Raw genomic sequence first — 26,553 nt, 5'->3', positions numbered from 1 at the left:
TTTACAACTGATTCTGTATCTATTTCAACATCTTTATATATATATATGTAATATTAGAAGATTATTTAGACAGCCTGCCCCATGGTGTTCCTCATCCATGTTTGGATTTGCTTCAATACAGAAATGTATCTCTCGCCAACTGCATTAGTGGCAGGCAAAACCAATACTAGATTAGTGAGCCTCTCCGCTTCATCGCTAGTTGCTAGAGCGCAACGTTGCTAGAGCGCAACGTTGCGCTAGAGCGCTAATAATTAGTAGTTGGAAATTCCAAGTGAATGAGCTTAGACTTAAATTCTTAGTAATTAGCCGCTAAAGATCACTAAAAGGTTGGGGCTGCTCAGCTGCCCAGCCGCCTCAGAGAATACGGGCCTGTGAATTTTAGTGTCACGTGTGACTTCCACTATAATGTACACTGCCGACTTCGCAATTTCCGAAATTTTGACAGAAGAAAAGTGCTCCGGATGGTTCCGGAGTCTCCTAATAGGACAATACAGTACTGCAGTAATACCTCTATATTAAGCAGTGAATAGACTACAGTAATACCTCTATACTAAGCAGTTCACATTTCAGAGCTCTAGTACTTGACCGGTAGGAATACTTATTAAAAATTAACGGAAATTAATAAAAACCTAAAATAGAGAAAACCAAATACATATGAATAAAATACATAAATCTCTCTTATAGTCTGGTCCAGTAAGATACCTCTACAAGTGTCATTGTGCTCGCAATTGTCATGGTTTCATCATCCCGGTTCACTGTTTTCCTGTTACGTTTTGTACAACGTAAAAGTGCAGTGTTTGTGGCACCTTCATAATGTCTCTTACACGCTTACGACTATCAAAACTGTCTACTGAACTTAAGAAACAAAACTTCTTAAAATTGATGAAAAAATGCCTTAATTGCATATGAGCTTATTAGTTTCTGTTTGACGGAGTTTCTCTTTGGGCGGGCAGCAGGCTGCACTGTACTACTGAATTACTGTACAATCAATATGAATGTTTTTTTACAAAGGAACCATTGTGAAAAAACCATCTGCCATTAAGGTTCCAACGGAAGCTGTGCTGTCTTTATGGGGGAAAAACTCATATAGCATTCAATATATAGAATCCTGTTCCTGTTTAATTGCTATTTGTCAGACATAAACAAACCCTATAAGTACAAGAAAGCCCATGAAATAAGCTGGTTAGTTTTCAGCTCCTAGCATAAATATATCATTTTATATATTATAAATACAGCTCACATCAGTTGATCGTTCTCTCATACAAGCAGGTCAAACAATATTATAGGCACAGCAGGTGATACATACGTATAAACTGATGTGTTAAACTAAAACAATGTTAGTATTTACTAGCAGTGTTTTACTAGCAGCTAGTATTATGTTTATGACACCGGACGCACTGTCCCGCAGCAAGCTGTGACAGGTGTAGCAGGTGCACCGGATACCTACCCGAGGTTAAACTATTAGTTGAGAGATCTGCAGGAGGTAAACTTGATCTGTTGGCAAGCAGAGCATGTGTAGATGATGTTATTTTAGCGCTGTCAGCCTTTGGCAGCATATTTACAATAACTGGACTCAGAGGGCCAGCTCTACCGTGTAACATCATATACATCTCAGTACGATGATGTTCTTCAACTGTGTGGAACAGACAGATCGATGTTTATATTCTCTACTACCACCGCTCATGTCAACAAAGAGCATAGCAAGCACTGCAAGTGTTAGGTATGGCTGAGGAATGTGCTGCCGCTGATGTTGAGCTGATGAAAAGGAATGAATAAGCAGCGATGGTTGCTAGCATGTAGACCTCAAAATAACATCCTAAGAGTGTTGTAAAGAGCTACTTCAATTTTAAGGAAAAGTCTAGTCGGCATACTAAACTGTAAAACGGCTTAAATCAATTTATATGACAAAACAGAATTACTAAAAGTAAACAAAGGAATACATGGTTTAAACTATAGCTTTTGCAATAGATAGAAGTAACTATCTTTTTCAAGGTCAAAAGATTTCTCACAGCTCCACTTTCTAATTCATATTCGGTAAGCTTCAGTTTTTAATATTAAAAGTAGATGCTTGACTGACACAATTTTTATATAACTGTCGATAAAACGGAATAAATGAATCGGAAAGCGGTCTTGAAGCTACATGCTATGAAGTATAAATTTTACACTGCAGAATATTTTGGATCTGTTAACATGGCATCGAAAACCAAGATATTTGAAATACCACAATCAGCAAGAATTACAGCAACTGCGTGCTGTAAGAAAAGATCTCACAACACAAACAGGGGTGTTATTACGTATACATAGATACAGTCAAACTCGGATAACTGGCCCACGGATAGCTCAAACACATGGTTAACTCGAACGGATTTTTTTGGTTCGTTTTCACGGAATGATCAATTGCTTTAGATAACTCGACCTTAACTTCGTTAACTCGAACAGTTTTTTGCCCAATGGCTACTGAGACGGTTGTTACCGCTTTAGAATATCACTTTATTTAAAGCCATTGAAATAAACGTTCACTTTTAGTAGTTCTTAGGCATCGTTATTACCATCATCGGCAAAGTATTTTCGTTAACGACTTTTCTAAGTGTTTAAAAAATCAAATTTTACCAAACATCCACTTAGCGATGGCCCTTTGAAAACAAGAAAAAGCAAGTAACCTCCGGATAAACTTAGAGAAAATTCGGCAAAATTGATCTTGGTTAAAACACTCAAAAGAAAAAAAAAGTCTTTTTTTCTGAGCATTTCAACAGCAATCAAGTTTTGCTAATTTTAATCTAAAAAACGTCCTGGCAGTCAAATCACCTAAAACAACAAACAAATCTCAAGTGATAGAAAAATCTCTATACTTTCTGATAAATTTTTTAAACTTTACATTAGAAACCATTTAATTTGCAACAAGCCATCTATGCTTTTGATTTATATATAGTTTGTATATGTACATGTATCTACTAATAAATACATAGACTTTTGACAGTGTTCTGATAACTTGAACGCTTTGATAACTCGAACACTTTCACTCGGTTCTGTGAAGTTTGAGTTATCAGAGTTTGCCTGTACTTACATATAAAACCCCTGTGTTAACTTGTGTCAACCGATCAAAACACTCATTAGTAACATAAAAACTGTTTCCTTCAAGTCACTGTTAACCGCTACAAATCCAACTTGATAAACTTTATTACAAATACACGTAGTTACACAACTATCTGGTCAGATAGATTCAATTGAGTAACTTGAAAAATAAAAAAGCTTCATATCCAGTTTCATATTCATGTTTGTTGTTTGAAACTTTACAAAGGTACTTGAATGAAAACCTGCTGCCACGTAACACGAGGTTTAATGCTGTTATGAGTCAAAGAACAATTCAGTAAGCTGCGATACAAGCAGGAGCAATAGAAACTAGCTACTGGCCGCACACAAGTCTAAGGTCGCTCTTTTAGTGGACTGATAGATCCTAGTAGAGTGACAAACTATATATCGATTTGATGATATCCCTGATTTTAAGAAAGAGAAATCTTTTGAGCACTTTCTGCAGCTCATCGTCACCTCTTATCTGTTTCCATTAGCCAGCAATAACCCTTACCTATTAAGCAGAAAGCAGCCACAGTAAAGCGAATTAATTAACGACTTTTCGAAAGACCTTACCCGGAGCCCGTGTTATTTCATGTAGCTCTTGTTCTCTGCGAGAAACCTTCTCCTCAGCTGACAGTCGCTGAGGCAAAGTTATATCAAGGTCAACAGAGCTTGGTTGAGGGCTGACTTTCTTGTCTAAGTGACTGTGGTAGGTCAGGGAGAGGTCAGGCTGCAGATAAGGTAAAAAACAACTTTCACTCCTAAATAGCGATGCAGTTTTTCGACTGTATCGGAACTTAGATATGACTATCATAGTCAATCATCAACATTAAAATTCAAGTGAAAAAAATTAAGCAATTTACCATCTAGCTAACTTTGGTAGATCTATAGAACTAGTGCTAACCTTAGTGTTGATAGATCTATAGTAATAGAGCTAACCTTAGTGTTGGTAGATCTATAGTAATAGAGCTAACCTTAGTGTTGGTAGATCTATAGTAATAGAGCTAACCTTAGTGTTGGTAGATCTATAGTAATAGAGCTAACCTTAGTGTTGATAGATCTATAGTAATAGAGTTAACCTTAGTGTTGGTAGATCTATAGTAATAGAGCTAACCTTAGTGTTGATAGATCTATAGTAATAGCGCTAACCTTAGTGTTGATAGATCTATAGTAATAGAGCTAACCTTAGTGTTGGTAGATCTATAGTAATAGAGCTAACCTTAGTGTTGGTAGATCTATAGTAATAGAGCTAACCTTAGTGTTGGTAGATCTATAGTAATAGAGCTAACCTTAGTGTTGGTAGATCTATAGTACTAGCGCTAACCTTAGTGTTGGTAGATCTATAGTAATAAAGCTAACCTTAGTGTTGGTAGATCTATAGTAATAGAGCTAACCTTAGTGTTGGTAGATCTATAGTAATAGAGCTAACCTTAGTGTTGGTAGATCTATAGTAATAGAGCTAACCTTAGTGTTGATAGATCTATAGTAATAGAGATAACCTTAGTGTTGGTAGATCTATAGTAATAGAGCTAACCTTAGTGTTGGTAGATCTATAGTAATAGAGCTAACCTTAGTGTTGGTAGATCTATAGTAATAGAGCTAACCTTAGTGTTGGTAGAGCTATAGTAATAGAGCTAACCTTAGTGTTGGTAGATCTATAGTAATAGAGCTAACCTTAGTGTTGGTAGATCTATAGTAATAGAGCTAACCTTAGTGTTGATAGATCTATAGTAATAGAGCTAACCTTAGTGTTGGTAGATCTATAGTAATAGAGCTAACCTTAGTGTTGATAGAGCTATAGTAATAGAGCTAACCTTAGTGTTGGTAGATCTATAGTAATAGAGCTAACCTTAGTGTTGGTAGATCTATAGTAATAGAGCTAACCTTAGTGTTGGTAGATCTATGTTCGGTGACAGTAGTTTCAGTGATGGTTTTATTCATACCTGCCAACACGCTAACTGGTTGGGCAGGAAGTTCCTTTGTTATCTACAATATTATTGTATTATTAAAAAGTTCTTTTTGAAGATAAGGGAACTTGAGCAGAACTGTTTCCCTACCGGAATCAACATCTCCAGCATAACGATCAAAAGGATGAACTTAAAAATTGGGTTTTTTTTACAGATGAAGTAAAGGTCAGACATTGGAACAAATAACAGGACACAGAATGAAGCAAGCTTGAAATAATAACATTTCAAGGTTGATAGGTTATGATGACAAGACTTCAAACAGTGAGTTTTGAACAAATTGCAAATACTACGCAACAGGAAAAACCTATCACTTTCATATTTCAGTATAGATGTATACTAACAATTTTAGTTGGTATTAATGTTTTTATTATCAAATATGCGTTGACAAAAACTAAAATAGAATTATATCTAACAGCAAAAACAAACAGAGTTGTGACTCATTGAAACGGCACTGTGTTATTGCAGTGTAGTCCGCAGTAATTTGGCATTACAACTTTCTAAAGCACAGTAGCCTTTTACTGCTACTGCGCTGCTATTGCAAATTTTCCACTGCATTCTACTGTGCATTTACCTCCATGGCGCATTAACTGAAACTTAGCAATTCATGCATACCGTGAATGTGCATTCTTCAAAACGTGTAACGCGATGTGTCCTGCAACTGCAGTATTAGTATAAAGCTAATACTGCAGTTAACACTGAGGTATGTCCTGCAATCTCACTCCTACTGCACTTTGCCTAAGGTTCCTACAACTATCGATGGCCTTTGAGCATTGAAAATGGAACTGGTTTATGTGGACAGCTTCAAATTTTCTCCAGTATGTGCTCTAACTTTCATACCGATTCGGAATAAGAGTCGGACATTACAGCCATTCCAATGAAATTAGGGTCTTTGTACTATATTATCATTAACATTAAATTAACACCATTACAGATTCTCATTTCAAGCATATATGACATGCTCATTGTAATCAACTTTCCTGCCCACTCATACTCAAGTTTGTGTGGTAGTCCCATCAAAGTCAACGCAATACTTAATTGTGTGGTGAGTTTCCATGAAAATGTGCTGTGCGCACGTGAACAGTGCGTGGCAAAACTTCCTACTGTATCTAGCACTGCGAAATGAGCCTTAGTAATACTCTCATTGTGTTGAGAACGGCACACTGTGCAGTAAGAATTACTACCACTGCACCAATATTGCTTATTGGGTACTAGAAAATAGTTGTACTTCATGTTACTGCATACTCTGCAGCAGAAAGTGTGCAATGTAATTATACTACATGGCTGTGACATGCTTACTAGTGCACGGCTAATGCAACTACCCTAGGACACTTATGTATTCGCCTCATCTAACTTTCGCGTTTTCGCGGAGTCATCCTCTCGCAAAAATTTCGTGTGAGTAACTAAACTATCATAACGAATGAGCGAAAATGCGAAATTAAATAGCTTTGTTCATTGATAGTCCAAGGAACAAATTGCATTATCGACCTCAGCCATACCATTCTACCTGCGGTTTACAATTACAAACTAGTCCCAAATTGAATTTTTTTTTATCGGTGAACCAGGCCCGTATTCCCTGGGGCGGCTGGCCGGCTGAGCCGTCCCAACTTTTTAGGAACTTTCCATGGCTAAGTACAGTCAAACTCGGATAACTCGCCCTCGGATAAAATGTAGCATTTCATCTCAAACACAAGGTTAACTCGAAACTGTTTGGTCCGTTCCCACGCAATGATAAATGGCTTCAGATAACTCGACCTCAACATCATTTATTCGAAAAGTTATTTACCAAATGGCTATGGAGACGGTTTTTATCGCTGTAGAATAGCACTTTATGCGAAGCCATAGAGACAACCTCAACTTTTAGTAGTTCTTAGGCGTCATAATTATCATCATCAGTGGCAAAATATTCTTGTTAACGACCTTTATAAAGGTTTGCAAAATATCAAGTTGTACCAAACTTAAAATAAAATCGGCCAAATTGATTTTTGTTAAAACGCTCAAAAGAAAAATATGTCTTTTTCTAAGCGTTTTAACTGCGGTCAAGTTTTGCCTATTTCAATTTAAAAATGTCTCGTCAGTCACATTACCTAAAACAAAACAAATCTCAAAAAACAGAAAAATGTTGCTACTTTCCGATAAAATTTTTTAAAACTTCACACAACAGGCCCAGCTGAGGCTCTACATAAAAATACCTGTTGGGGGCTTACACCGCCCCCCTCAACACCCCCAGGTGTTCATAACTAGTCACCTAACATTAGCCGCCCCAACTTGCAACCAGTGAATACAGGCCTGCGGTGAACTGAACCTGAGGAATCTGAATATGTTTGTTCCACTGCATTTATTTTCACATCACTATATTTTCGCTCTCATCAGAGCTGCGAAATTATGTTGCAGTGAAATTTTACTCTGTATGCTACTCAGGAAACTAAATACTAGCAAAATATAAGTGTCCTAGGGTACATAGATATCGATTCAAACAATTACTGCAAGTGCACTGCATTTTACATCTGGGCATCAGTGAGTACTTATCAATGTGCAGTTATGACTGTTTCATAATGATCCCAACCCTGTAAACTAATCCTCTAGTACTTCAACATGCTACACAACCGGACTTCACCTGGGATTTGTCATGGTAGAAGGAAGATTTGCTCATCACTGGAGAGGGTACAATATGTCTGGTAGTCACTGTATTTGTCACCTCACTTTGCTGGCTAGTTTCCTTGGGAGGAGGGGAGGTGTTCACACCCCTTTCTACCAGGTGCTGTTGAGGCTACAAAACAGAAAACTAGACCTTTATACTCTGAACTATCTTCAAGTCTAGTAAAAAAAATTTCTCTCTGTATCAAACCGATTGAACACTATGATGTCTCCTGGAATTGTATAAATGTGGTATTTTTGGTTTGTACAAACAAATTTTACTCTTTTAATCACTCAAGCTGGGTTTAAAGTTCATTATTAAAATAATTTTACGTTAAGTTCGGAGGAGCGCACACTTCAATGTTAATTTCAATTGATTTTTCTCCTTTTCTCCATAGCAAAGTCGTTGCACAGAAAGAATATTGTATATGTCTCGAATAAAATAGAAATATATACATAATAAATACCCTAGATTTCGCTTTGATCTAAAGTGTGACAAAAGAGAAAATGATATTTTCAAGGGTAACTATGGAACTGTCATCATCCAAACTGAATTTGAGAACTTGCACCAACATGACACTTTATGTTATGTGGAATTACTAACGTAATATGAAGCAAAAAATTTAGATAAATTTTCTATGTTCAGTGAAGTTTATAGGTTTACATTATAGAAATGTCTACTGTATAGCAAAGTCAAGAATACTGCAGGTATGACATAGAGCTACCTAGATTAGGCAAAGGGAGATGATTAACTCCAATAAATTCTTAGGCAGTTGAAGAGAGATGTTAATTTGGTACCTGAAAAAAGCCATTGCTAGTATGAACAATTATTAGTCAAAAAATAACTGAAAACAAAACTTCTTAAGGTAGCAGTATAGCAAATATTCACATCCACTAAGAATAACCAGCTACTGAGCTGCTGTCAAGTATCGTACTGGATCCATAGCTGACGAGAATTATAAGCATGCAGGAAGCAGGTATACCTGAGTGTTAGTAGCAGCATTGCAAGTGAGTAACAAGTCTGTCCAGGTGGGTTGAGTTCTAGTGGCAGGCTTGGCTGTGCTGAATGCATCCTTCATGTGTACAAATGGTTTCACGATGACATCCGTCACATCATCTCCTACTCCTTTGTCGTGAGTCCTGCAATGCATGTTGGGTAATGAGAAGTTGTCTGTCGTTGTAACAATTTACTGTAGTTAGAAAAGGTTAGAAGTAGCGGGTAGCAGGGACCAGCAGCTAATAAGCTAAGCGTGACAACAAAAGTTGTCTACCAACATCATGGCTAATAATATATTGTTTATCTGGGTGCCTATCACAATAATAATCATCACATCAATAAAGTTACGGTCAAGTATAACAAATTCGTAAACTATAGTCTAAAACTTTGCATCGTAACTTTGCTACAGAACTAATACTACCATCTGCCCTATTTTAACATGTCAATCAGACAGACCAAGGATAATCGATTAATTGATCAATTAATCAATCATGATTAACTAATCTTTAATTGTTCTCCTTTACAAACCTGTGAACGGCGAGCTAAATTCTCTTCTTTTTTATAACCCTCATCAATTTTTCAACTTTTGATAAATTTAAGATGCAAGCTTTTAAATAACTGCGAAAATCTATAGCAGAACATAGATAAATGCTGAAGGAAAAAGGATTATGTCACACATACCGTGGGAGTAAAGAATATGTATATATATGTAAATGTCAGTATAATAAAACATAATGAACCCAAAAGATATAGAAACCTGAAATACATGGCTGGCAATATAGCAAGGATACGAGTTGCAAAGCAACATTCCAACATACCTTCATTGTTGATTTACCTTGAGCTTTTTTTATTTTAGACAGCGAGGTATATTTTGCAAAGAAAAAAAATAAAAACATTTTATATGCCAAGAATAAAGCTAAAAACAATATATTTTTGCTATCATAAGTGTGGTCTGTCCATCCAATAAAACTACAAGGGCTGTTGTTCATCCTCACAGAGCACATCCAAAACATGTAAGCGCTATGAAATCTCTCATTTTTCGTAGTTAATTGAAATTGTTGCCCCAAAAGTGGGAAATTATGCGAAGCCGGCAGAGGAGAAATAAAAGAGTGAGCAAAAATGGATGCTGTACACAGCATTTGTAGTTTAACCTTGATACCAATACCTGAACTGGGTGGTCGTGCTACATTCCATAGTGCTTGGCTTAGCTGTTGTTCCTACACTCCGGACAGACCGCTTCAGAAGGCCAGTGATAAAATTGACCAAATCTTCCTGTTTACCAGTTGTCATTGCCTAGAACATGGTGAGCAGATGACAAGTCAGCCAAGGTCATCCGGTTGGAGGTGTGAGCAGTTGTTCGGAGGGGGAGGGGAGAAATGAAAGAATCACTTGTGAAAGCGATGAAAGATAACAGCAGAAAAGAGGCAGGAAAAGGTGAAGACCATAAAATAAGTTGTTTTTTACATGTTGCTGTTGTGGGAAGTTATTTGACTCTTCTTAGAACGACCTCCCAATAATATATTGTTTTCTTATATTGTGAATATGTCTGTTTTTTATTATGTTTTGAGTTTTTGGTTTCATAGAAAACAAGAAGATGCGAGAACGCCCTTTTAAGTCGTGAGGGACTCGGCGACGATAATGAATAGAGAAGCCTTGGGTTAGTCTGATAAAACAGCAGCAAAATGACAACTAGCACAGTGAACAATATTTCAGTGATCATGAGTCTGCATGAAGATTATTCCAGAGCTGACAGATAGAGTGTAAACAGCCATCTTAACAAAATTAGGCAAATTAGAAACTAAAGATTGTTTGACAAGATATTATTTAGCAGTATTACAAGTAGTTTAATGCTTTCTGTAATTCCTTGATTAGGGAATCTATCGGCCGACCAGACATATCAGAATCACTACACAGACCCAATCTGATAGCTTGTAGAGTTGAGTTTAGATACTGTAGTGTAGGTACTACAAAAATCTTAGGAAAAAGGAAAAATGTGTACATACTTCAACAAATTTTCTTTGAATAACGTGCTTCTGAAAAGTCCAAGAGTTTTGTTGTTGCTGTTGTCGTGACAATCCCCCTGCTTGTTCTTCCTGCTTAGCCATCTCCTAGCAAACATAAACATACAACACACATGATATTCTGATAGTATACACAGTTACATACAACTGATGATGAAGTTATGAAAACAGACGAGTGAATAAAATCAGAATAGGGTAGCAACAATAACATAATGGCAGCATGACCAAAAGTGAAAATTGTTACAGAAGCTATTTTTCTAGATACAATACGGGAAGCTTGTGTGGAAGTCTTATACTGTTTGTAACATTACTAGGTAAGAGTAAAATGACTATGTTAAGGTCACATGACTATGTTAAGGTCACATGACTATATTAAGGTCACATGACTATAATAAGGTCACATGACTATATTAAGGTCACATGACTACATTAAGTTCACATGACTATATTAAGGTCACATGACTATATCAAGGTCACATGACTATATCAAGGTCACATGACCTAAAGCGGCCATGGCTGGAGATCTAAGGTGTTTTGAGCTCACACTGAAGCTTTTACAATTATTATACCATGTGAAAAAACAGAGTGTACATCAGATATACTATATTTAAGTTAATATACATGTGTAATAGTTAATAAAAGAAAAGGAGAGTATATATAATGTGAATATTCTATCGACAGAAGGGTATGATAAAGAGTCTGTATATGTAGATATACTGTTGATAAACAAATAGGGAGTACATACATAATATCCTATGACCATGAAACTGATATAAAATTTGAAAGAATAAGAGCTAGTAGTTAATAGCTTATTTCTTGCAGAAGATGTACTTTATGCTCACTAATATGATAGTCATGTTCCAAATGTGAAACATAACAAGATGCTGTGAGTTCAATTCGTAGAGTAGGTCTTTCAAATAGGAAATACGTGGTATAAAACTGACATACACATAATTAGCGTAAAAATCTATATGGAATAAAAGTGATAAAACAGCAGAAGACAACTCCCCCTTTTATGACAATAGATAACATAAACATAACTACTAAAAGATCCCTGCAGAAAAAACGAGATAGACTACAGGAGAGAAAAAATGAAGTTTGTCAAATACCTGAATAATATCACTGATGTCCACGTTCACCCCACAGGTCCTGGTAGATGGTCTGGTATCTTGCACTGAATGTCCAATACAGACATCTCTCATGCCTGGCTTCACCTGTCGCCATTACAGATTTAGATAAATGAGTCACACCGACCTACTATAATACTGGGCATACATACAGCTTCATGCTCATTCGCTGACAAACTAATGGAAGAAAATCAGCAAGCAGAAATTCTATGGGTGAAAGGAAAGATTTACTTCTAGGTCAAAGATTTTGTACAACCTAGAAGAAGTGTAAATAACATTGACATGCTTCTATTACTTCAGGCAACAGCAATATGAATGTGAAATCATTTCTAAGCGATACATCTATTATTTTCAGTAAACTATACCTTTTTGCAGCAGGCTGGAGTCTATATGAAGAGTTCATTTGACATGTAGATAAATTAGAAAAGACTACATAGACATGAAGACTACATAGACATGAAGACTACATAGACATGAAGACTACATAGACATGAAGACTACATAGACATGAAGACTACATAGACATGAAGACTACATGTACGCTTCAGAATGAAATATGATTAGAAATTCTAAGTACCTGAAGATTATAAAATAAAATAATAACATCGCATTATTTTTGGTTAGAACCTAATTAAATTTGTTTCAATTTATCAATTTCACAATCGAGTTTCAATTTTATAAAGACTCAATAGCAAGGTTGGAGTCGCTGATGTAATATTTATAATGAATCCCTGAACAGTTGGAAGGGGAACAAAAGCTAGTGAAGTTTAGGAACAGCTTTGTTCATTAACTTCCTATCGAACACGGTCGCATGTGGTTGTGGCTTCCCTGATAAGATAACATTGAAATAGACCTTAAACTACATAAAACTGTCATACAATAGATGTATTTACTAATGTCTGCAATGATAACAGGCTAGTTTTAACATTATACACAATGCTGGTGATTATTTCTGGTGTCTACAGACCTTGAAACAAGCGAATGGTATGATAGCAGCAATAGGAAGGTATAAAGTTTATTTTCATTCACATATTAGAGCAAAGAGGGTTCCCTATTTTAAAATTGTTCCTCTTTATGGTTGGTTAAGCAACTCCAAAACTACTAAAAGTCAATTTCTATAGACTTTAGCACTTACATCAAAAGACAAGTACAGATCAGCTTAATTAAAAAATATTGAGAAATAATAATTGAGAATCAAAGAATTTGACACTGTTTCGGTACAGACCTGCATTCCAACATTTCTCTGGGAAGGTTTATCTTGCTGACCAATCAAAATGGTTCTCATCTCCCTCTCTTTGATCAGTCGATTCTCTTCATCTCTTATGTCTTTGTCTCCAACTCCGAATGACCTTGTACTCGCTTTGCGTGCCTCCAATGTGTTTTCTGCCTCTATTAGTATATATATGAATACACCAACTAAATAATACAGAAACCTTTTAAAAACTGCATCTACATTGTTCGATAAACTGTTACCTTGAAAGCCCTACCTTTTATCCAAGAGTGAATTTCTTTCTCTCTGATTTTCTGCACATGTTCAGCGACTGTATGCAAAACCTCAGCCTGTGAGTAAATGGGGGTGTTCACGTCATATACACCAACACCGACGCTTCTCATCGGGGGCTTAGTTGGCTCTTGTGTCACCGTTTGTTTTATCTAAGGTTAATATAAGGTCACTGATTACAGCTGGACAATAAACACCAAGTTCTGAGCTAGTCAATATGCATACATTGTCTAGACAGCCAACAGGACATACGCATTTGAAACACTTAAAGTACTCATACAATATTGAAAAACCTCAAAGAAAAAATCAGTCCCGTTGGCTGGCAAGAAGGTGTATTTTAGAAGCTCACATAATGACGGCCGTGTGATGACCTCGACACATGGAAATAATTACATAGTATCAAAAAATGTTTTATTTGCAGCAACTATATTGCATTTTGTATGTTATGCATCATTGCCATAAATTTACCTCCTTTTGTTGACGTCAGTATAAAAGTAAATAGCGTTGAAGCAGACAGCTCATTTGCACCTTTTTTATATCTAGAACCAAAATTTGGTTGTTCTCACATTTAACTCTGTTGGCAATTGGAGATTTTAGCTTTTGCGTTGCATAATATTTCAACTTGTTTCGTTAGAAATTACTTTATAACAACTCATAATTCATATTATTTTCATTATTTTTTGATTGTGAAATGTTAAAAAAAAACACTGCATGATTTGTAAATATGGAGACAAGATGCTATGATAGCCTAACTTGACTTAACAACACCCTACTAAAAGAGCACATTTTGGTGAAGTTGAAAAGTTCACAATTCCTAGTGAATACAGGGGGGCCTTCATGCACATATCCACTAGTACAGTTCTCGGAAAGCTCAATTCTTAAACGAATAAAGTTTGCATTTTTAACCACCAATCTTTACCTTTAACTACGAGGTAGCTTGGAACTTGTTAAAAGTGATGACATACCGTGAAACCTCTATTTGAACGCCACCTTTATTAGAACATCCTCTCTAATAGAACGCTACTATAGAAGGAGAATTGGAAAATACAACGCCACCCTTTAATTACACACCACCTCTATTTGCCCGCCACTTTGACATTCTGTGATCTTTACGAACCCATAATAGAATGCGATCAGTAGAAAAGTGCCTACAAAATAGTACTAATAATACTAATAATAAATACTAATAATGATTCAGTTACATCAACAACTTATTTTTTCGTTGTTGCCGTAGTGGTTGCCATGGTTTTAGTGACGGTGTACACAAAAGATCGATCGTCACAATCATAACTGCAATCTGATTCAAAGTCACTAATGTCTAAATCATATCCATTGTTTTCATATTCATCCATAATGTGGTTTATAATCTGACCTGAAGACTTTAAAGTGTTTTGATGAGAATGATGAGAATATTCTCCAGCAACACTGTAAGACTGTATACACTGTCATAGCAGGCATTTTATGGCGTATTCCAATTATTCCAAAATTTAAAAACCTTATGTAATTTTTCCAACTCCAAACCTTTACGGGTTTTTATTTAAAACTTTGAAAGTGACGCCATCAAAATACATGTACTTAATAATGGCGCTACGCTAATATCTTATAATCAAAGTAGTTCCTTGCTTAACTCCATCTGACAATTCGCCGTATATGAAAAATGGTTTAAAAAGATGCTGAGGACAACAGCATTAATGTTGATTCAGCTGAAGGAGAGTGTAAAATATAGGCAACGTTAGCATCGCTTCACCCATAAAAGGGTTTAATTTATTTGTCCGAAAATCTGACGAGCTAGTCGAAAAATACAGCGCCACCTTCTATTTGAACGCCACCTTCTATTTGAACGCCACCTTCTATTTGAACGCCACCTCTAATTAAACTCTACAATAGGACAAAGATAAGAAAATAGAGCATCACGCCTTGTAAATAGAGGTTTTATAGTATGTGAATATCACAGTGATATGTGAATGTTTGTATCCAAGGAAGATAGACAAGCAGAGAGTATGATATAAAATGCTATCAATTGTTCTACTGAATTAATAAAAAATCTAATTACTTCTCAAAATGCCATCTGTGACACTTTGCTTTTCAAGAGGTTAGGTTTACCAAGGACACAAATGTACAAATTATTTTTTTTAAAACACCAGTATATCTATTTAAAATGCTTTGCCTCAAATCTTACATATACTGACAATTTACTAACCTACTTCCTCCATGAAAATCAGAAATAGAAATTTACAAAAACAACAAATGGTTTGATTTTTTATTCGAAGGTGTGCCAGAGCTCAAACTTCCTGCACTATGGACCATCCTATATCAGCGCCTGGCGCTTCACTTGGATCCAAGAACATACATGTGACAAAATTTACATTGGCTAACATATGTCTGAATATTAATCTGTATTTGCATCCTGGAACAGTTTAATACTTGGTTGCGTATCACCACCTCAGCCATAAGATTAACTTATATTAAATTATGTATGCTGACAAAATAGTTGGGGCGCAGTTAACAATGCATTATTTATCCATTGTATCATTTGAGAAACTCAGGTTTTCACAGACTGTTCTTCAAAACTATATATATATAATGCATATCTTATATCTATATATATATTTCTCAAAGTATGTTCGTGTGTATGTCGTATGTCTGTCTGTATTCCGGCTATAGCTATTATTAGAATAACTGCAGCTGGACAACAATGCTGACGCAATGTCATGGAGTACTGTCATTAGAAGCCTAGCAGCTTACTGCAATTTCCCATTGGCAATGTGCCAGGCTAATAGCTTGAAAGTTAAAGTTATTTGACAAAGTTTTAAAACCTTTACAGTTGTTTTCATTTTTCTCTTAATCTATTTAAGCTACACAAAACACTTCTCTCATGATATGTAGTTTGAAAGTTGGAATAGTAAATGTTGTTATATGTTAAAGACAAATAGATTTTCTGTCCAGACTTTGTTATTACCCGGGCAACGCCGGGTAGCACAGCTAGTATATATATATATATATATATATATATATATATATATATATATATATGTTAACTAAAAGCAAGTGCAAAAGCATATAAAAAGAGAACTCTACACTAAAAACCTAAAAGATTATTAGTGGAGTATGAAATATTTGAAAAATTATTGCGAAAAAAGTAAACTTTTAGTATTTGCGTTACAAATCTGTTTCGTGCGAAGCACTCCTCAGACGCAATTGTACTAAAAATTACTAAATTGTACTAAATTGTACTTTTTTAGTACAATTGCGTCTGAGGAGTGCTTCGCACGAAACAGATTTGTAACGCAAATACTAAAAGTTTACTTTTTTCGCAATAATTTTTCAAATATATATATATATATATATTGATATATATTGATATATATATTGATATATGTTGATATATATATTGATATATGTTGATATATATATATCAACATGTTTGTCTGTCGTTCATCTGTCCAGCTATAGTGACAAAGTTTTAGCGAGAAAAAATCACCTTCATTCTAGATTTGAACTCATGACATTAAAATCGCAAGTCTACTAACAAACGCGCATAACCACAAGACTAATCAGTTCCTATCACACCTGTAGAATTGCATATAATCAATTAATAATTAATACAGTGCGCCCTCGAGTTACCATGCCACTGTTATAACAATTTTTGGTTTCACTTTTTTTGCCACACTATATCAACAAAAGAATTCTCTCAAAATTAAAGTTTGGCAGCCAGTGCAATAATCACGACAAAATAACACAAACACCGATATGCTATCCACTCCCACAATGCCTGAAAGAGGTACAATGCTCGCTATCTTAGTTCAGCGTTATTCATTATAAGTTACAGTAAAATTGAAACAGAAAACAGATAAATGATAAAACTTTAGCCTAAATTCACTAATGTTTAATGAAAATTAGTAAAATACATACTAAAACTTAGCTTCAAGTATGTATTTAGTATTTACTAAATTCATTCAGTTTAATTCAATGTTTATGTTATACGGATCTAACATAAGAACTCCCTGCAGTACGTGCTGCATGTAGTACATTTTAATGTTACATTTTGCTGCAGATCATAACCACTAACTACACTAAGGTTACTGTAGGTAACTATAGTTACTAAATTTAACATATTGTTTTGTTACTAATTTTTATGATTTACTTGTATATAAAATGCTGAGGATTTTTCCCAGGGAGTGTTTGCATTAGATAATTACTATAGGTTTCTATACCCTTCTATATGACAATTTCGCCTTCCGATGTCATCACTGAAACAAATTGATATCTAATAATTGTATACCAAATAATTTCTTATTGTAATTGTAGCAAAACCGACTTTATTCAGCCATTACTTGCCAATTATTTCACATTTACATTTAAACACCTTTACAGTTGTTTTATTTTTTCTCTTAATTTATTTGAGCTGAACAAAATGTTCACTCTTTTCATGATATGAACTCTGAAAGCTAGAATGGCACATGATGTTATATGTTAAATAAAAATTAAATTTCTGTGCGAAGAATCTTTTATTACCCGGACAATGCCGGGCATTCATCTAGTACAAATATACATGTATTCTTGCGCCTGAAATTGTTAAAAATCTAATGAGTGTAAGTTTATCAAGTTAGACAACATTTAAAGGAGCATATCTACAGTAACATAATGCTAGCTAATTGAACTAAGATTGAATTTTATTTTTTCCAATCTTCTTTGAAATCCTTCAGCTTACCATGACGAAGATAAGATATATTTAATATAAATAATTTGACCTAACTGAATCACATAAAAATATTTGAAAATCTCTAAATTCAAAAGTGCATGAGACTTTAATATCGCAAGGTTTGAGTTGTTGCAAGAAGTTGCTCACAGCCAGTGTAGTTCTTATATCCTGCTGTACTGTTTCCTGTTTAAACTTCGATACAACAACCGAAAAGGACAGGAGCACTCACCCTTTCAATAATCACATGATCCTCATCCACATCAAAGTCCCCAACACCAATAGACCTCATTGTGCTGATGCCTGACTTGCTCTTCAGCTGGTGTGAGAGGATCTGCTTGTCCTCTTTGAGGGATTTGATTCTGTGCTGTAACCAACTTTTTGTTTTAGCAGAGAGAAGATAACTACAGAAATTTCTTCATAACAAGTGGCTATAGAAAGAATCAGCTATCATTTTAACCATTTTATTAGTGATGCACAGTACAGTCAAACCTCTACATACAAAGTTAATTTGTTGAAACGATCATATGTTGGATAAAATACTCCCACAAGAATGCACTGTAACTCATCTAATTCGTTTCATAAGCCCAGAAACCTATGATGGCTCTTTGATAAATAAAGCTGTTAACAATGAACAGCGTTGAAACAAATGCTTCACATAGAACAGTGAGAAACTAAATGTAAAAAGACTAAATTACCAGCCCAATAATAAAAATATTTCAGTTGTTACCTTATAGTGACACAAAATATGAAGGGCAGGATTGAGAGTACATAGGCTCAGAGGTCAAGGTGATAAAAACACCTACTCTATTTTAAATAAAAACAAAGTTAAACTTGAGATTATATATTTTTATTATTTTTAGATGCTTTCGAGTATCATTTTTTAACTTTCATCAGTCCTTTTCCAACCCCTTACAAAACTACAAGTTTACTTAAAAGTTTGCAAAGTCCGCGTGTTGAAAGTTACTTCCAATATTTGCTCAAACATTATATTCATAAATTAAAAACATAGTATTTAGAGGCTAAAGTGTACGGGGCGTTACTTACACACTGTTGATCGTACATGTACACTGAAAGTAGGTCTCTTATTTTTTATAGTAACACTTACTTCCTCAAGTAAAAGACAGAAAGAATTGAGGAGTGTAAGGAAAGATAATATTGAAGTAATGCTGCTAATACCACGTTATTCAAGTTATGAATATTGATAATATTAACACCACTACTGTAACACACACCATGAGGTGCCCCAACTCTAATCTTACAATGCCTGTTTGTTCAGGCTAGTTTATCAAAGTCAAACTGAAGAATATCTTCAATATTGAAACAAAATGAACAACTTGGTAAAAATCAATAAAGCGTTAAGGAGCTTCCTGTGTAAAGTATAGGCTGCCCTCCGCATACCAATTTTTCTTCATGGCATTAACTAGCTTTCATAGCAGGCGTTTACTGGCTAAAATAATATACAAAACATGTTATTGCGTAACCAATATTAACAGACCGACTCCGTTGGAGTGTAAAATATTAGCGAGCTGCAATCATAGAGCAAATCAACTTCTTGGCACTTACAGTTCTACTGATTCTAACCACAAACTGAACTTTCGATAGCTACAATCAACATGAATCATTTGTGCGATGCCTTTAAGTGTAAACCATTCTGGTTAAACAATAAAAAATACTTTACACATAAATAATTGGCAAAGTATCTTTCATTATTAAGGCTAAAACTAATAGTTGGGTGATTTTAAGCAAGTTTTAATTTTACGAAAAAATTACTCAATCTTTACTACGATAGAAGCTGTGTCTGTTCGTTCAAGCCAGAATTAAAAATGGAGATAAAACATTGTTTTCTGCAAAAAACAAACTCATGACAATTAGCTTGGTAAATCAACGCTCTAACACCAACAGCAATCGTTTTCCTCTGAGTATTTCAGAATTGTGGAAATAATTATTCTCTGTGCTTCATCGACATATCTGATGATCTCTCACAGCACTCTAGACTGCCAGGGTGCTACTAAGTGTAACTGAGAGAAATGTCTAGGTGAAGCGTTACAAAATGGTCGCCTTGCAGAAATATGTAAATGGTATATTTATAACATGATCGACTCTATTGTTTTCCATCACTAATGCCTTGAAAGATGCACAACTGCTAATATAACATACCTACTATAGTAACTTCCAATCACAGGCTTATTTTGAATGACAGTAACCGTGAATTAAAAGGAAAGAGATGAAACCTGTTTGACACCTGTCTGACACCTGTTTGAGCTGGCACACAGGAATCAAAGTACAACTTCTAAAGTGTCCATGTCATAATCAAAGCAGAAAAGTTTGTAAGAAACAAAACAAGAACATCCTAACTGAGAAGTTTCAGATCAGCTACATGTCCATTCCCTACACTTTCCCTATATCTATACATTTTACACACAGAAGTTTTCATTATCAAAGTTATTTCCACCTGTTAAGATAGTGAGTATAGTAATGGGGTAGCTTTAACAGCAGTCATCGGTGCGGATGCAAAGATTCAACAGCTGTTTATAGCAAACTGTACAATTGCTTTGTTTAACTATTTCACACAGCAACAGACAACTGTTTGAGCATGTCACTTTATATATCATGCTAGATAATGTATTCTCTCAAATAGGCTTTTTCTGCTTCAAAAGCCAAGGCTTAGCAAGCATGTTCCCTATGCATAGTGGCTTTTTATACCCAATACCGGACAAGATGAAGGTTCTATTGCCAAAACTGTGCTGACAACAAAATTATTTGTACTACACTATACTATATCCTTGGACATTAAATGCTGGGAAAGTTATAATTCTACTAACACTATTAGCGTTAGTTCTACTCATGTTCAGCACAAAAACAGTTAATTTAAATCATTGACATAAATGATTTAAATCACCGTTTTAAATCATGATTTTTTTGGAGGAAAAACATGATTTTTTTTTATAATTTGTCCAAAATTAGTGTTTTTTGATAATCAATTTAGTTTTGATGCGTGTGTAACAAATCTGTAGGCTAAACACCTTTTTGTTATGAATTAGCAACCCTGATTGTGGTAATTAATCATTTCATATTGTCTGTTTCACGTTTTTGACTTTTATCCATACTTAGTAGAGAGGTACATCCAGAAGAGACCAAGTGAAGGGGAACCTTGGCAAAAGTTATTAGTTCAAACTGGATAAAACGTCTCTGAAGACAAAGATGAGACAACTTCAACAGATCCATTAGCAGAAATGATTGTGTCCGATGACGATGATCCAACTAACCTGTAGTTGAGGAATGATTTTGAGCTGCTCCTGGAGCTCGCGTATCATCTCATTACTTCTGTCAGCGTGGTCCTTGATCTGCCTGATAGCCTCAGGACTAATTGTCAGCGATTCATTCTCTCCTACAAGTCGTAAAGCCAAACAGCTACTTTCTATGATCTCTTATTAAGAAACAGTCACTAAAATCGTTCACTCAGCTCATGACAGACCAGTGTCACTAGCTTGACATTCGATAGTGGTGATAGATGTTGTGGCAGGTAATAGGAAGAGTAGTTGTCTAAACATAGTAGCTTTAAACAAAAGACTATTTTGAGACAGAGAGACTTGAAATAAATTAGAAGGTGGATGAGCTAATGTGATCTTGAAATCTAATCAAATTTCAAGAAAAGCTCAAAACAAACTTGAAGATTTGTTATATAATGCATATTACTGACAAATTAACATAGTTGTTGTTCTGAAATAAAACAGTTTTTACAATGCCGAGGTCATATTTTGGTACCACGTTGCGAGGCACAGGAGGAATTTAAGATTGGATAACCTTGATGAGCTCCTGTAGCGAGGCTCGAACTGCTGAACTGCCGCTGTGCAATCCAAAGCGATACCCACTGCACCGTGGTTAACAGTTTGAAGCTAATAAAAAATGTTAATAGTTTGCTTTGAACTATAAAAAAGCCAAAATACCTAATTGTCATGGACGATATAGCCAGCAATCCTTTTCTATATCGAAAAACAATGTAAAAGACACCCACCGATAGTCTTGAAAACCCTAGGTAAGGAACCCATGCTTGATGCGAGTGTAACTAGTGGCAGCAGAGAGCAAAAACAAAGCCGCAGTCAGCAGACGAAAGTTAATCTTCTTGCCGCCAGCGACTGAGTAGAATTTGTATAAGGCAAGAGTGCTAGCCATAATTAGCATGCCATTACTATGAGCTTTAATTTACTCCAATCACTAGTAGAATCAGGCTTAACTAATCCAAATCAGCCTAATTATTGCCTTTAGTCGGCATGAGAAGTAAAAAACAGACAAGTATGGGCTATTATTCACACTAGTGCTATAATAAATAGCCCCAGTATCCCTAAATAAAATAGATGATTAAGGGTGGCCCGTTGTGAGTGCCTCTTGTTGGTACAATCCAACATATTGACAGGTGCAAGCATACTGTTGGGTGAATGCTTCTCAGCTGACGCAAGCAATATATGTTTAAAGTGCGAATACAAATATGAATGATATTCCAATAGACCGATGCTCTAGACTCTAGAAGGTGCAGTTTCTCTTATTTATTGAACATATCAGTTTAACTCCGATATGAAGGAGCACCTGCTCTAGACTGGCAGGGTGGCTCATGGCCAGCAAATGATAAGCACCCTTGTGAAATGAAGATGTAATACCTGTGTAAGTGTCTGAGGAATAAAACCATAACACTTACCTGTCTGAGGGAGGATGTTGGAGGAGGTAATGGTAGTCGTTTTCTTTGTTATGAGATTACGACTGAAAAAAGAATGAAAGCTTAAAACAGCAAATGAAATAGAACTATCTGGGATACATTTATGACAAGAAGGATTCCTTTAGCTTCTGCAGCCTGTTGAGGCTGGGGCGCTGTCGTGCCACAGTATTTCTACTGGTCAGTATAAAAACCTGCTCATTTAACCATAAACAACATTTCTCTACTGTTGTTTTAAAAATGCAAACTGCCGAGTCTATTTTTAAAAATTCAAACTTTCAGTACATATGTAAAAATGCAAACTCTTATTATGTTTCCAATATACAGTGTTTTATGTAAATGTAATATAAATTAATAGAGTACGGAGTTCCCTACTCGAAAAACAAAACAAAAAATTGACAAGTTTGCCGAAGTTATGTGAGATTCTAGCTAATAGATTCTAGACTCTATGTCATTACATGTTATAACTACAGTTAGTTCACCTTCACCTTCGTTAACCCAAACAAGAATGACTAATGACTGTGTTTAGTAACACATACAACTTCATGGCTGGCTGTTTTTCAACAAGTCCTAAACCTATAATAGGCCCTTATAGCTTATGCATTCAATGTTGCTTGATGACTATAAAATATAATATCAGTGAGTTTATCATTTCTGACAACTTTCTACAAGTGCATATATCGCTCACTGAAGCAGCCAATGAGAACTGAGCGATGCAAGAAACCCATAGAGAACATCAGATGCAGAGCTGCATGAATTGGTGTCTGCATCATCACTTTTAATTACAATTAAAAAAGTTTATTTTGAAAGACATAAAAATATTCATCTATATATAAACATTGATAAAACCCTTTTTATAAAATATATATATATATATTTGGGGAAGTACATACTATGTATACGTATATACCTCCCCAAATACCAGCAACAGTCACCACAAATGAGTTGCAGAAAAGTGCATTATTGGGAATGGCTAAGATCTTGAGGCGAGTGCTCAAACTCTCAGGTCCCTGGTAGGAAACCAGAGCTTGACTATACATTACCGTACTTATCGGACTATTAGCCGCTAATTTTTTCCGATGATTTTAGCCATGCGGCTTATATAAGGGTGCGGCTAATCTGTAGTTTTTTCCTTCACTGCTAGGGCGCATTAACGGAAATCTCCAATTATAGTGCGCTTCTAACGGTGAAAAAAAAACACGAAACAATGCCTCAAAAAGTTAAGTTAAAAAGCGTAGGATAATATGAAACTGCCGTTCTGCACTGTTCCGTTTTAAACAGCAAAGTTGCTGTCCCGTTAAAAGCACCGTCCTGAGTCCTGCGGTCTATACAAAGGTGCGGCTTATGTATTGTTTTATTATCGGTTTTTGGAAAATAAAGCAGATGCGGCTTATATAGGGGTGCGGTTTATAGTCCGAAAAGTACGGTACTACCTATTTGGGTTAATAAGAGTGAGGAAACATTTTTTTTGTAATGTATAAACGGGAAGTTAGTGCGCATGCGTGAGTGCGTCTGCCTGATCTTTATGTCGTAACAAATACATATATAATGTATATCAACCCTACGCATTGGTAAATACTAGTACAGCTGAATACACTGGTCTGTTCTGATAGTAGAGTTCTTTAAAGCTTGAGGAGATGTACATGTAGTTGTTAGTTGGTGCTAGCACAACTATATGCAAAAGCCTTATAATTCCTAGTGTAATTTGAGGAAGTTTTAGTTTTTGTCAACTCGACCTGACACCCTGGAAGACATCTTAACTTCAGCCAATAATATACTACATTTCACAAGGGAGTGACTGTGTCAAGCGCTTCAATTTAAATCCTAGCTAAAAGGTTTCATTTTAGCGAAAACTAAAATCACAACAAGGCGAAATATGTACTATCTTTAAAGTGGTAAGACTGAACAGTGGAGAAGTGCTAATCTATGAGAAGAGGCAGACAACTTCTCTTTCATGCAGGGAGCGACTAGTAAGATGCCTTGTTCTCCAAGCGCTTTCACAAAGCTGCTGTGAGAAAAATATCCAGAAAATCCAAAAAGGTAACAGACTACAGAAAAATACAAACTAATTTGCTCAAAATGAAAGGTTTTCAATTTCCATTAGCTTTAGTGTTGTAGATGACTACATGGAAATTGCATAAATCTCCAAAGAGTTAGTTCTCTTCTTTAGATGCTATCTTAGTGGATATATTAGAGTTGTCTTCTGTTTAATTCAGTTTATTTGACTACTACTGAAGAACACAACTGCACAATCAGATCTTTAGCTCATTAGACCCCTATCCTGAGTTGAACATGTTGTCAGAACAGTTGCTATATTTGGCAATGGGAAGGAGTCTACTGTCAAGTCAATGATGTATCTGATCAACACTTGAATTGGCCAATAAGAGCTACGTAGAATTAGATAAGCGACAAGTGGTAACAAGTGTAGATAACTCTCATGATATTTCTTGGTATTCTATTACAGCCAGTGCATTAAAATATAAACCCAAACTTTTTTGTCGATAAAGGTGTTCTAAAGTTTTGAAGCCGTAAAAATGTTGAACATCATTAGGTGATAATTTGCAAATAAATTGAAAGTTTGGGAAAATTTTTTTTATTTTACTGTGGAACCTCGGTTCTTGAACATAATCCGTTCCAGAAGGTTGTTCGAAACCGAGTTGTTCGAGATCCGAAGCAATTATTCTCATTAGAATTGATATATCCAAGCCGAGAAAACAACTTCGGTAAAGTATTTTTTAACATTTCACACCATAAACTGTACTGTATACTACATACTTTAAATAAAAATGGGTAGATATACATCGTGTTCATTTTTATTGAAAGATTTTCTATCTATGATGATGGAAAAAAGTAGAAATATCGTATGTTTTGCTCTTAAAACATCAAAAAATTCTATGTTAAGATACAATACCAAAAATTGATAATGAAACAGCAAAAAATGCAACAGATGAGTTACATCAAAAATCATTTGAAAAAAAAATATAAACAGCAATGGCACGTTTACTTTACATCTTTGAAAAAGAATTCTCTTCCAAAACAATTTAGGGTGACTCGACTGGAGGAGTTGACTCCCTAGCAAATAACTTCAGTGGAGGAACGTCGTCCCAAACGTTTCCTTCTTTTTTGTAAAGAATTTATGAAGCGTAACTTGCTTCTCTCTCAGTAAACGAATATTTCCATATTGTTTCCAGAGCTGTTTGGAACGTTCAATTCTAATGCGCATGCTCCGGTTTGGTCGAAAACCGAATTTATGTTCGAGATACGAGACGAACAAATCTCATTTTTTAGTCGAAAACCGAATTGGTCGAGAACCGAGGTTACACTGTATTTGTTTTATACATGATTGAAAACGCCTTAATAAAACATACATATGCAAACCGGCTGATTAATATGCTGAACAGATTGACAGATTTTCATTAAAAACTAATCTCATACATAAACGCGGCTCTGTCTAAATCACAGTTAGCTATAAAATTATTCAGATAGAACATGAGTGCACAACTCCCATTAGAAATGTTAAGGGAAACTACAGCTGCGTCTACAATGACTATAGACTGACTTTGTTGACCTAAAGAGCTTTAGAATAGCAAACTCGTGTGACAAACTGATAAAAGTGACGAAGACGAGTGCCACTGACTTCTAGGAAAACTTAAAAAAGGCTTCAAAACGATCGACAATAATAAAATGGCAAAAGCAGATGCAATCAGGCCTTCAAGTTATTAATTCATACAAAATGGGACAACTCTGCAAACAATCATGATGAGACAACTCTGCAGCCATATGGCAAATTATCAGAGTTGTAGTCGTTAGTCACTAGTACAATC

General features: G+C 35.4%; 1 protein-coding gene across 5 annotated transcripts in view; it reads right to left on the bottom strand.

Annotated features, from left to right (window-relative positions):
• Positions 1-26,553, bottom strand: part of LOC137387064 (KN motif and ankyrin repeat domain-containing protein 1-like) — a 67,903-nt gene that overhangs the window by 23,086 nt on the left and 18,264 nt on the right. For 3 of the 5 annotated variants that reach the window (XM_068073349.1, XM_068073351.1, XM_068073352.1), the window contains exons 6-18: positions 22,715-22,776; positions 21,288-21,409; positions 18,251-18,385; positions 13,306-13,471; positions 13,044-13,207; positions 11,801-11,905; positions 10,674-10,778; positions 9,836-9,963; positions 8,657-8,813; positions 7,654-7,806; positions 4,957-5,058; positions 3,646-3,802; positions 1,448-1,633 (exon numbers count right to left, since the gene is read on the bottom strand). In XM_068073349.1, the coding sequence (XP_067929450.1) occupies positions 1,448-1,633; positions 3,646-3,802; positions 4,957-5,058; positions 7,654-7,806; positions 8,657-8,813; positions 9,836-9,963; positions 10,674-10,778; positions 11,801-11,905; positions 13,044-13,207; positions 13,306-13,471; positions 18,251-18,385; positions 21,288-21,409; positions 22,715-22,776 (1,742 nt within the window). Of the gene's footprint in view, positions 1-1,447; positions 1,634-3,645; positions 3,803-4,956; positions 5,059-7,653; positions 7,807-8,656; positions 8,814-9,835; positions 9,964-10,673; positions 10,779-11,800; positions 11,906-13,043; positions 13,208-13,305; positions 13,472-18,250; positions 18,386-21,287; positions 21,410-22,036; positions 22,087-22,714; positions 22,777-26,553 lie in introns of those variants that run through there. The other 2 variants (XM_068073354.1, XM_068073353.1) reach the window with 2 other exon arrangements.

This window comes from Watersipora subatra, chromosome 2 (assembly GCF_963576615.1).
Source record: "Watersipora subatra chromosome 2, tzWatSuba1.1, whole genome shotgun sequence".
NCBI classification, from domain to species: Eukaryota; Metazoa; Bryozoa; class Gymnolaemata; order Cheilostomatida; family Watersiporidae; genus Watersipora; species Watersipora subatra.
The sequence above is the reverse complement of the archived record's forward strand: the minus strand, read 5'-3'. Positions and strand labels throughout refer to the sequence as shown.